General features: G+C 30.9%; 1 protein-coding gene across 4 annotated transcripts in view; it reads right to left on the minus strand.

Moving 5' to 3' along the window:
* Pli (E3 ubiquitin-protein ligase pellino) overlaps positions 1-13491 on the minus strand; it is a 298776-nt gene that overhangs the window by 25204 nt on the left and 260081 nt on the right. For all 4 annotated transcript variants that reach the window (XM_072534651.1, XM_072534650.1, XM_072534654.1 and 1 more), the window contains exons 7-8: positions 5772-5987; positions 1191-1306 (exon numbers count right to left, since the gene is read on the minus strand). In XM_072534651.1, coding sequence (XP_072390752.1) covers positions 1191-1306; positions 5772-5987 — 332 coding nt within the window. The remainder of the gene's footprint in view (positions 1-1190; positions 1307-5771; positions 5988-13491) is intronic.

Here is a 13491-nt window from a genome sequence, read left to right on the forward strand (position 1 = left end):
AAACTTAAGACATCAAAGAAATATACTACTAATATATTGAAACCTTTTGAACTGTGGACTTGCAGAGGAATGTGAAAAATGAGCTGGGTAGATCGAGTCACAAATGTCGAGATATCGAGAAGAATAGAAAAAGACGAGGAAATTTTGACCAATAAACTTTTTTTGATACAATAAATCTAAGACACATCATCAAAGACGAACTTTATAACTTGGTGCAAAATAAGGCAAAAGAGACTACCTCGAGAAGAAGGGGTATTTCTTGGTTGAAAAATTTAAGGATTTGATTTGGATGTAGTTCCGTTAATCTGCTAGAGCAGTGGCATCTAAAGTACAAATTGTCATGATACTGCCAAAGTGGTTAGAGAAACATGACACATACAGATGAAGAAGTATGCTTTATGAACTTTTGTGGAATAATTTTTTTCTTTCTAAATCTGATTTTCGTAGATGAAGCTCTTTTTCATGTTTTCATCACCAGCTTGTAGTATTGCCAAATTTAATTTATGATTTACTTTATTTTTATAGGGAATATTTAGTACTAGTTAATTGAGTAAATAAGTAACGCCTTCTAAGCCTATAGCGGAGTTGTACCACTTTCATAATAAAAGTTATGAATAAATGGATACTATTTAGTAAGTAGGGAAAAATATAGTTTTGTAAAATATAAAGGTATATTTTACCGCTTTTATTAATCAATGACACATTAAAGTATTTGCACGAAACATTTTTTTTTTATTCACCAACCCAAATATATGGGAAATGCAATGAATCTTTAAGAAAGAGGATTTTCAGATGACCATGACCCTAGATTATATGAACAAATAAATCCGTAAAGATAAAATCAAGACCATCTGAAAAAAAACTGCGTTAAGGATTTTCACATTGTTTAGATTCTTTTAGAATCATTGACAAGTGACATTTATTCATATAATTTGAGGTACATATTTGCTTATGGTGCAGCAAATGTTTTTGCTTCGATTGTGAAGCAAGTGGTACATACTGATGTATCATTATACTTTGAAGATTTTTGTACATTAATTTGAAGTAAAAGCATTTGCTCGTTTTGACTAATTGAGTTATTATATTGTCTTTGAAATAGAAGTTACTACATCATTCTGTTATCGATATGAAAAAAAAATGTTTAATATTTTTTTTTTGTTATAAGCAATTAGAACGAATTAATAACTTACTTGACAGTTTTTTCCGTTGCCATATGACCACAAGGATTAAAAGCAAATGACGGTGGTCCTGAATCGACGTAAAAAGCTGGTTCTAATCCCATGAATACTTTAACAACAGGTCCCACCTAAAAATAATTAAAAATTTAAGTTTTACAAATATTTGAATATAATTTTTTTTATAGACAAAAGTACCTATTTTGTTTATCTGATTTATGTTTCAATGAACAAACGGATACTGGGAGGTTACCTACTATACCCTTAATATTTATACATTAGAACAGATACGTACAATGTAGAACAGATACGTATGTAGTAGGTATTAAACGCAATACAATATTAAATCAGTAATAAACTTAAAAAAGTAAGAAACATAAAATTTTTAGGTGTACAAACTGTTCGCAGGTATCCGACAGACGCGGTCCTCGGATCACATTCGATCCTGGTTTTAAAAGATATCATAATAACATTTAGAGCCAGATCTAACTGTTCAGTCAGTATACAGGTCTGGATCGGTAGTGATCAACTTATAACTAGGCTACCACTTAAGCAGCCATATCAAACCAAAAGTATATTTTAAATATTCATTAAATCGTCGGAAAATATAATCGTGCCATCGTATTTTTTATAATAATGGTATTAGGTTTTATTGACGGCTATTAAAAGATGCAACAAATCATGTTTGCCAAAATTGTAACGCATTTTAATATTTTGTTATAAATGACAGTTTTATTTAGCAAAAATAAAACTAGTACCTACCTAACTTGAAAGTAGAGTAAATACTTAACTGCTTATTGTTTGAATAATTATTTTTTAAGTATTGATTCCATATTTTATAAATAAAATTGTCACAAAATAGAACACATTGTATTTTATTACCTTTTTCGTTTCCATTTATAATTTTTTATCCGATATAAATAACATTACTGACCTCTATTTTTTTATTATTGTTCTGAAGCTATTTTCTTGTGGCTTCTTAATGCAATTTACTATTTTTATAGAAAATAACCCACAATTTTACTTTAAAATAAGTTTATTTTGACATTTCTATTTTGATTTCTGTAAATTGCATTTTTTTGTTTGATCTAAAATGACATATTGTTACATCTTGTAAGAAATATTATTCTGAAGCTATTTTCTTGTGGCATCTTAAATGAATTACTATTTTAATGGGAATAGGCCACAATTAAAGTTTAAAATAAGTTTATTGGCGTTTCAATTTCTAGACGATTTTTGTAGCAAGTCCTCTTCTGCAACGTCTGCAGAAGAAGGCTGTATCAGTGATGAAAATGGCGAGCCTGTCCCACAGTCCAGATATGTCTGATAATGAAAGTTTAGTCGAAGAAGATGCCTCTGTTTATCAATTAGAAGTCTATGGTCGACTACATGGTCACTTCGTCCATAGACATTGCTGAAAACAATCAGTCTGAGATGTATACCAAAAGGGAAAGAACAAAAATATGAGAAAGTACCTGCAGAAAGAAAAAAGCAGAAAATATCATCTGCCTCTAGTGACCACAAAATAAAAAAATCCTGTAATAAAAACACCTGAAGTGTTCAGAAGTGATAAACGAAGCGAGATGAGAAGATGTTATTACTTAAAAGCAGTATTGGAGACTTAACAAGCAAACACAACGTTTGTTTGTGCACGGTAATGTTAAACAACTAAACAAAAGAAAAAAATAGTGTTGGAACTGATTCGCATCGCAAATATTCGTACAAATATTACCTACGGGATGCTAACGGATTAGATACGTAAGTATTTAAAACTTTTTCCTCGCCACGTTAGGCTGTGACAAAAGTAATGATCGATTTTTGAAAAATATTAGAGAAACTTTTAATAATAATGCTATTGTTCTCAAACAAGACCAACGAGAGCACCGACCGGCTCTGAATTTTATTGACAAACAACCGATCGTTGAACATTATTTCGACCTACCGTAACTCATTATCGTCGGGAGCATACTTCCAATCGTCTATATTTACCATCGGATATTTCAATAACAATGATGTACAATGACTACAAAATAAAGAATCCTTATTGTCAGGGTAGTTACGAGCTCTATCGTCAGGAAATTGCAAAACTCAACATATCGTTTGCACAACTTGTCTGTGAAGAGTGATTCCAGTGTGTATCACATGAACTCCATAAGATCGAAGCCAATCATATTAATCCAACAGACAATTGTGTAGTGTGTGAAAACTATGTATTTCGCAGAAATAATAAATATATTACTAACAGGAAAGAGTATGAAAGAGATGCGGAATCGCAACTAAAATCATCAGATCTCATAGTTTTAGCAGATCTTCAGAAAGTGATAATGTTTCCAAGAGCAGATATGTTTAAAGAAGTCATTTTTACTAAGCGCACAATTGATTTTAACGAAAGTAGTGTTGCTGTTATTAAAGGGGCAAGAAAACATTAAAATATAAAAACTCGTTTGACACAGAAGATTTGACAGAACTAAACTTTTTAACTGCAGGTGCGTTTAAAACTGCTGTAGCACTTCCACCTCGACGAACATCTCAGAGGAATTAGTCAAGGGAGAAAGTAAATTTGCTGAATAACATGCAAGCTATAATTCCAACCAACAGGAGAAACTTTTAGGAAGAATTACCGGTAGGCGATGCAGCTAAAGAGGAAGAAAATGGAGAATTTTAAATTTTTTTACAACATTAGAGGGATTAAGTTTTTTTATATGTAAAACAATGTCTCGTTATAAGTGCAATAAAAGTTCAAAAATCTTGTCCTATCTGAGATTTTTAATAAAATCCTAAGGTAAACCGTCCTATTTATCAAAACTCATGTAAGCTTTAAGCTAATTACTTTCGTGGATTATCCCATAAATTGTATATACACAAATCAAGTTCTTTCAAAATTACAGTTGGATATCATTAACCCTTTCGCTGCGAAGCGGCTGAGACGATTTGCATCCCGTCACTGCGGCGCAAATATACGTCTATAGTGAAGAAAATATTTTTGGCTTTTAGGTTACAGTTGACTTAATTTTCGGAATTCTATCATTTGTTTTACTTTATTATTTTATTTTAACTATTTATTGCCAGTCATTTTACCATAAATATGAAAAAAAAAAAGGATTATAGGTTAGAAAAAAAAAAACTAAATATCCTAAAAATCTATTTTTAATAACAAAAAAAATGGCTCAAGAAAAATTTAAACTAATGATTTTTCTCTAAAAAACAAAAAAATACAAATATAAAATATTTTTAAACTTATCACACCCACACACAACCCGACATCACATGGTTCGCACATGTAAACTGTTTCTTTCAGCAATTTATTTTTGCTACAAACTAATCATTTTTTTTTTTCTGCCTGTCGAGTGGTTTTGGTTTTTTGAGGCAATTTTTGTTGGGAAATGTCTACCAGTTAAACGAAATGGAGCGGTATTTTCTGCTCTTCTTGGCCTGTATAAGAAGTAATCTAAATTTAATTCAATCAGCGAAATCAAATTTAACTGAAATTTGGAAAAAATTTTATTTCAAATCCTTTATAAAAGGTATATAATAATTATTTATAGGTATATATAAATTTATTATATACCATTTATAAAGGATTTGAAATAAAAAAAAAATTGTGAAACATGGTATACAGCCAGCTACAGGGACTTAGTTTCCTAGTAGATTTTGAAATTTGGCTAACGGCATCTTCTTTTTTGTGACATCTTATCGGAATAAGATATGACTATTTAGCAGTGACATATCCATAACATGGAAAAAGATCTTTTTGTACCACTTAGTGGACCTTCTAACACATTTAATTGAGCTGAGGAGCATGTCGGTTTTATCTACAGCTCCCATATTTTTATTATAATATAACACATTGCGGTTTTACTATTGGTCTATTTGTTTTCCTATCAGTTTTTCCGGTATATACTACATGTTTATCCTGTGCTGTACTAAGCATGAATACGTCTCTTTTATCACACCACTTAATGGTAATTAGTCGGTTTTTAGCGGTACGAAATACAGACTCACCCCTTTCTAACTGTTCCTCCATTTTTGGCATTTGTTTTCTATTTTTACACACAGTTCCGCAAGCGTTAGTGCAATGATCATGTAACCATAAAAACAGATCAGGACTGCTGTATCAATTATTTTTTTAGGTGCTGTTTTAGGTGGCGGCGGCGGCATGATGTAATACTTAGTTCAAGAATTTATAAGTTCAAACAAAACGTAATCTCCTAACCGACAATATTCACTTTACGATACCAACGTATTCGCAATACTAAACAACTAAATACCTTCTCAGTTACTCCCTCTTACCTTCCCATCCCGCTCGAGGCACTTTAACTAGGCGGTTCAGCCGGTTCACGCCCTTCCAATAAATTAGAAAACATCTGATGACGTTATATGTTATATTTTGTTTATACGCAAGTAATCGCTAACCGCAGCGAAGCGGTTACATACCTATATGCGTTTCCTGCACATCTCGCGCACTAACGAAATTACGCAAATATGCGGTTCCCGCAGTCAAAGGGTTATTATTACGGACCTTTCAGCTTAGCAGGACAGAATAATCCTAATAAATAAACAAATTCAAGTAATTAAATAAAAACAAAAAAAAATTACCTCTAAACAAATTGGACATTTTCTTGATCCTGTATCTCTATCTTGGCCCCAATCGTGTAAGCCTTGAACGTGTCCACAATTTAAATAAACATAAGGCTGTTGTTGATTTTCATTAGGCGATACTCTTCTAGGAATCACCAACGTGTTGAGACCAACCGGACATTGCGGTCGGCCTGCATTAATTTCGTCTACTTCTCGTTCTAAATCTCGTTTATTCTAAAAAATATTAATAATGTGAACTAGTTAAATACACTCACCGGCACGAAAAACAGAGCACTTGCATTTTAAAACAAAAACTTTTTGGCCGAATTTTAATTCTCTTTAAACTTTTATTTTTATAATATCGTAAAGACGTAAAGAACGAAACAAACTTAAGTAATTTCTAATAAAAGTTTAACTTTTGAACAAAAAACTGTTCAGTAGATAAGAATTTAAAAATTAAGAAAAAAAACGTAAGTAAATGTTGTAACAAAATGACGCTCAAGTAATGAAAACTTAAATCATGTGTCCGGACAAACTGATTTTAATAATGAATGTTTCCTTCATGTGCTCGAATTATTGCCTGAATTCTCTTTGGCATGCCTAAAGTCAAATTAGAAATGTCCTGTTGAGTAATAAATTCCCATTCCTCTAAAAGGGCTTCTTGTAACTTATTTAAGATTAAAGGGGCAGGAACACGACTTCGTATTCTTCGCCCAAGCTTGTTCCTAACCTGTTCGATTAGGTTTGCGTCTGGAATCAGTGCAGGCCAATCAATTACAGGAATGTCTACTTCATTTAAAAACTATTGAGTGATTCTCGCACTGTGAGGCTTGGCATTATCATGCATCAGAATGTAGTTATTTCCAACAAAATCAGCCTAAGGCACAATAAATACTTGGAAAATTTTATCAATGTACCTGGCAGCTGTTATAGGGCCTCTCAAAACAATGTACAATCCTGTACGTGCCTCTAGAGAAATTCCAGCCCACACCATAATTGAGGCCCCTTGACAGCCTACCCTACCCTCTCACCGCCATCTGGACACCACAAGGTAAACCTGGACTCATCGGTAAATAAAACGTGCCTCCATTTACAGTAAAATGAGCATGGTTTCTAGCAAACTGAAGCGGCGCAACTCGATGGCGCCTGAGAAGTTGTAGACCTATTGCAGGTCTGCGATTGCTTAAATTTGCTTCTCCTAGCCTTCGTCGAATTGTTCGTTCACTTACTTTTGTATTCCGGACGTACTGAAGTTGATTTCGGATTTGTACAGCCGTGGCAGGACGATCTCATGGACTTTGTAAGAGGATGAAGCGATCGTCACCGATACTAGTTCTTCGTTGGGGATCGGTTCCAGTTCGTTTAGTCTAAGCTCCGGTTGCCAAGAAGCGTGTAAAAATACGGTGCACAGTACTACTGGATATTTGATACTTTTGAGCAGCATATCGCTCACTCCCTCCGTCTTGAAGAAACGAAACAGTAGCAGCCGCTGTTTCGGGATTTACGACCATAATTCTTGAGATTAAATCAACGCAATTCAACTTCAAATTGTGTTTGACACTTGATTCCACTTGGCAGTTTACTCACATCAACAAGAACAAAAGAATAACAATAGAATACCAACAGCTACCTTTGCACTTTTAAAAGTGATAAGAATAGCGTATTCTTTATTTCTGATTTTTTATGCATTTTTTTTTCAGATAAGCACTTAAGTTTGGTTAGAAATTACGTAAAACCATTGTTTAAATAGAACTAGTTAGCCAACGCAATGTATAAATTTGTTTGATTCTAATTGAGACAGTCACTAGATGTCACCACTCTTTCTGTCTCAATAGATTTTAATATACCATTGTTTGTTTGATATACGTTATACTAGATGGTGCTATGTGAAAAAGTTAAAGATTAAACTAAACGTCCATTTTTGATCCCCTGAATTAAATTCACCAGCGTTGCAATATTTCACTGACATAGTAGCAACAGGTTTGCTTACAAATAAAAATTTTACAAAAAACAGACCATGAATCAGTTAAGATTTTGTTTTAAATAGAGTTATTACTATCAACTAGTAAATATCGTGTCAACTAAAATTGTACATAAACGTACTGTGGCTTCTAAATCTTCCTATATCTAAATAAGTTTAAAGAATTTAAATATTTTATTTTATTTGGAAGTGTATTACAAAAATTTGGTCGGAGGTAAGTAAAACATTTTAATTCTATGTGTTTAAAACAAAAAACATTTGTATGAGAAATGAACAAATTAGGTATTTAGAAATAAATTTTAGCGGATAATACATACATTCGATAATATTTGAAAAAAGTGATTTTAAATTAAAATAATGTTACTTCCATAATAAACAAATGGTTTTTTACAGATGGCTGGAAATATTTGTTGTTATTACAATGTGGTTTATCACCATACAAAATTCATGGTTTAAGAATGTTCAGATTTCCGACAAAAAATCTTTCGGCTTGTCAAACATGGATATTACACTCTGGTAAGTAAATAGAAACTTTTTTATATTCTTTTATTTTACACCGTTTCCGTTACGTAATTAACTTAAAAAAATGTTTATTTTTTTTTCATTCATCATTTGAATTTTACGTTTTCGTTGGTATTATAATTATGATATAATAAACTTCGGAAAAACAAATTAGTGAATAAACATAAACAAAGTATTAGATATTTAAATATGTATTTCTTTAACTACCTATTTTTAGTTATTGTATTGAAAAGTAGAAATAAGTTCATCTTTATCGGAGAACTAATTTATACACCAGTCTATCTGTAAAAAAATCATTGATTACACGTAAAAATCTTATAAAGATATTTGAAGGTTCTAAAAGATATACGAGGGTTAGTTAATAATAAATCTGTGAAGACATACAGGTATTTTGGTTTGTTTTTGTTTAAACAATTTTAAAAAGTGAGAGGTCATTATTTTGCTTATAAAACGTTTTTTATCCAGTTTAGAGAAAAATAGTTAAAATAAAAATTGTAGATCTCAAAAAGTTCTTCCTTTTGTGAGTTTCTAAATTAAAATATATAAAGAATTCACCAAAATAGTTGCAAAAAACCCTTGATTTTGCAGAAATTCATAAATTTTAATAACTTTGTTTTTGCATAATGGTACGTAATGTAACTAATAAAAATAGTGACGATTTGTCTATCATGGAAAGCGATTATTTAAACAACTTTTTGTTGAGCTACCCCAGTTAAAAAAAAAATTATGTTTTACATGCCACAGAAGCCAAGATATTGCAAATTTTACAAGCGTGATTTATTTTAAAAAAGTTCAAATCTAAAAAAAAACGGAGCTCAGATGGTTCTCCATTCTACTTTTCCGAAGAGGTATTTTACGAATACCATCATTTTAACGGGTTATAAATTTTTACTTCTTTACCGCATATGCCATCTGTAAGCTGGATCGCACAATTCAGATCTTCATTTAGAGTCCCTTCAATTTTCAGCTCTTACTGTTAATAGACAATGGAAGTATGATTTTAAGAATAAAATGCTTTGGTTTTAAATATAAAATGCTCTCTTGGCTCGTAATGGTCATAGAAGATTCTTTTTTTTTTAGAAAGTGTGTTTTTCATCAGTTTTTCGTTAGCCTCTATATAAGTTTGTGCCATAAACGATATCAAAGATATAAATGTTTATAAACAGATTAAATAACCTATAAACTATTTGCTCTGATTGATATTTAGCGCACTGTAATAACTTATTAATTTCCATAATTTCAAGGAGCTATGTTATATGTTTTTGCACAAAAAAGAGTTATTTTAATTTATAAATAACTACAAAAATAAGGTTTTTTGCAACTATTTCGATTAATAGTTTCTTGTATTTTAATTTGGATACTCTCAAAAGTTACATTACTTTTTATGATCTACAACTCTAAAAAAAGCTGAAAAAATCTTAAACAGATATTTAAAGTCTCTAAAAGGTATATGAGGGGTAGCTGATGACAATTATGTGAAAAATTTAGCTAATTTTGCTTTGCTTTTTTTTAAACAATCGTAAAAAGTGAAAAAAGTTTATGCGCATAAAACGTTAAAATAAAAGTTATAGATCATAAAATGTTCTCTAATATTGATATTTTTATAATTAAAATACATAAAGAATTGACCGAGATAATTTAAAAACCCTTATTTTTAAAGTATCATTTATAAATGTTAATAACTTTCTTTTTGCATAACGATATGTAATACAACTATTTAAAATTATGGCAGTTAATGAGTTTTTAAAGTGTGCTAAATGTCATACAGAACGACCATACAGTTTATGAGTTATTCAATTTGTTTATCCAGGAGACCGATTATTTAAACAACTGTACCTGTCCAAACAGTCACTCTAGGGATATTTTGTAAATAGCAATCGATTTTTTATGGCTTCGTTTTAAATTATTAAAAAAAAACATCAAGAATATAATAAATTTGTTTTTAAAAATCAGTTTGAAGAGTAACAAATTTTTAGCATATAAAAATTTTTAATAACTTTGACTTTTTTATGTCACACTTGTATGTAGGCTCAATATAAAGCTAATAAAAAAAACATTAAAAAAAAACCAAAACCTTCTATGGCCCAGAGGAAATCAAATAGCATTTTTTTTCTTGTTTAAGAAATTGCAAATATTTTCATTGTTTATTAACATCAAGAGCTGAAAATTGAACATTGTAAAAGAATATCTAATTTTTATAATTCGATTTATCAATAGCATACACAGTGAAGAAGTAAATTATTTTGAAACATTAAAATAATGGTACTCGTAAAATATCGCCACAGAAAAATGCAAGGGAGATCTGTCCGCTGCAATATCTCAGCTTGTTTCTTGTTAGTGGTTATAGAAAGTTCTGTTTTTTTTTTAATTGTGCTTTTACGCCAGCTTTTCATTGAGCCTACGTACAGCCGTATGACATGAAAAATATCAAAAGTAGTATAAATGTTTAGAAGCTAAAAAGCACTTTTGCAAACCGTTTTTTTTTTATAATAAGTTTAATAAAATGTTGAAGTTTATAAATAAAGCTTCAAATAATCGATTCAAAAAACATCAAATAACTGTCAAAGGTTAAACACCCTTTTTAAAGTTCCTAATGGATTTTAAAAATTTAAACAGTGTTAAACAGATAAATTAATTCATCGACGAGTTAACAATACGAAGCGAAGTTCTTTAATCACAATGTCATAAGAAAACGAGTATCAAATTTGGTTTTATATTTCAATAGTCGAATTTAATTGTGGCTATATTGGTTTAATTAAAGAAAACCAGTGAAAATCCCAAGAAATAGGTGAGATCCTTTGTTTCTTTCTTTCCAGTTTGGGAGAGGGTCCTTTAGGTACTCACGTTTAGGTATTGTGTTACGGTCTGGGTAACCAGAACTACACATCATGAACAGCAATTAAATATTTACATTTACACAAAACAACTCCAGTTTCAACCCAAAATCATATGTCGTTGCCGCAGTCTCTAGCCCTCCTTTCCGTTCGTTTTCTAAAAGGGGACAAGTTATTGTCATGCACTCCATTTTGAATACTGTTTTATTTGAATATATTAAAGAAATTGATAAAATAGTTTATCCAAAAAATATTACTTTTAAATCTCGCATTTCGAATAATCGAATCTACATTTTCCTCACTTCTACCGACATCGTTGATCAACTAATACACCGAACGTCATAATTAATTTCACCGTCATCTTGATCTGCAGGCTTCTTTCTGCGACCAAAAGAATCCTTATTTCAAATGTATCTCCTTCCATCCCGCATTCACTAATCGAACAGTCCCTAAGAAATACGGAACATCAGATGATCAATAGGCATATATCATGAGTTTCCTGCTATATGTATATTTTTACTTCATCTTTTGCCAAATTTAGACACAATATTTAATTAAGTAAGAAAACTTTATGTACTTCAGATACTAGCCCAAGTCTAGTTTGAAAAAAAAAAGTTAAAAATAAAAAATAAAAAATAAAAAATAAAAAATAAAAAATAAAAAATAAAAAATAAAAAATAAAAAATAAAAAATAAAAAATAAAAAATAAAAAATAAAAAATAAAAAATAAAAAATAAAAAATAAAAAATAAAAAATAAAAAATAACCTTAAAATATCCAATCCCTTTTTTAATCAAAAGGTTATACTTGATAAAATAAAAGTTTTGGAACAAATCTGGACCTAACCATATATACTCTTTTCTTCCTTCACCCTTTCCTTATTCATCCTTAGTTTCACAAGATACCAATTATCCGAACTCTTCTATAAACTATTTCGGACTAAAAGCTGCACTCAAATCCTATAAAAACACAAAAATTAGGATTTTCTATAATTATCTTGAAAAATTTCTCGAAAATTCCTTAGGCACCAACGACCCTCTAAATGAAGCCAGTAAATTTATCACTGACATACCGCTGACAATCGTTAATGAAAGATCTTGCCCTAATCTATACTAATATAAAAAAAAATCATTACAAAAAAAAAATTTTTGTTAAAATCCATTATAAAAGGTATATAAATTAAAAAACCCAAATGGGCTATGTCATGAAGAATAAAGGTTTTCGGAATCTATATTCCATCATCAGTGTCTAGGTGAACATGTTTTAAGCCGCTAAATATCTGGGTAAAAACCCGTTAAAAGTTATACGTTACAATTTAGTTTACATTATTTAGTCTCATATATTAGGATGTTAAAGCTACCAGTGGATATAATAACATGGCAAATGTTATCATATCCACTGGTAACTCAACCCTGGTGAGGTCCCAACCTTATATAAACTTATACAAAGTGTAGTAAATCTACTTCAAGATAGATCTAACGAACTAGGATTATCACTTACTGAGAACAAAACCAAATTAGTAAAATTTTCCAGAAGAATTTTCACTCCCTTAACCAAAATTTTATTTAACAATTCTCTACTTTCTGTTGTTTCTTCTTCTTTTTAGAGTGCCATATCCCTACGGAACGTCGGCGACTACCATGCTTACAATATTTTTATACTGATCTCGGTCTTGCGCTACGTGTAGCAATTGGTCCGCTGTCAAACCTGTCCACTGCCGCCAATTCCTCAACCAAGAGAGTTTCTTCCGTCCTATCCATTTCTTTCCTTCGATTTTACCGTTGAGAATTAGCCGAAGGAACTCATATCTTGGTCCTCTGATTATATGTCCAAGATATTCTAGTTTACGCCTCTTAATAATATTTAATAGAGTTCGTTGATGTCCCATTCTTCGAAGAACTTCTTCGTTTCTGGTTCTGCTAGTCCATGAAATTTTTAGTATCCTTCGATACAACCACATCTCAAACGCCTCGATTTTATTCATGATATCGGCGTTTAAAGTCCAAGTTTCACATCCATACAAAAGTACAGACCACACGTAGCATCTTGTAAACTTTTCACGGATTTCCAAATTTAATGAGTTATTGGATAATAGAGGCTTGAATTTTTGAAATGAGTTTCTTGCCTGTTCAATTCTACATCGAATTTCGAAGGATAGATCTAGATTTTGGGTAATCCAACATCCAAGGTATTTGAATCTCTGAACTCTCTGCAGCGGTTGTTGGTTTAATATCAGTTGGGTTGCGCCGATATTTACTTTATTGGTCACCATGTATTTAGTTTTATCAATATTTATCGACAGTCCCCAATTTGTGCATTCCATGTCAACTCTATTGATTAGCTCCTGCAGTTCTGTTGTTAATTAATGTAAAATTCTCGGTTTTATGTTTGACTCCAGATTA

This window comes from Diabrotica undecimpunctata, chromosome 6 (assembly GCF_040954645.1).
Source record: "Diabrotica undecimpunctata isolate CICGRU chromosome 6, icDiaUnde3, whole genome shotgun sequence".
In the NCBI taxonomy this organism is placed as follows: domain Eukaryota; kingdom Metazoa; phylum Arthropoda; class Insecta; order Coleoptera; family Chrysomelidae; genus Diabrotica; species Diabrotica undecimpunctata.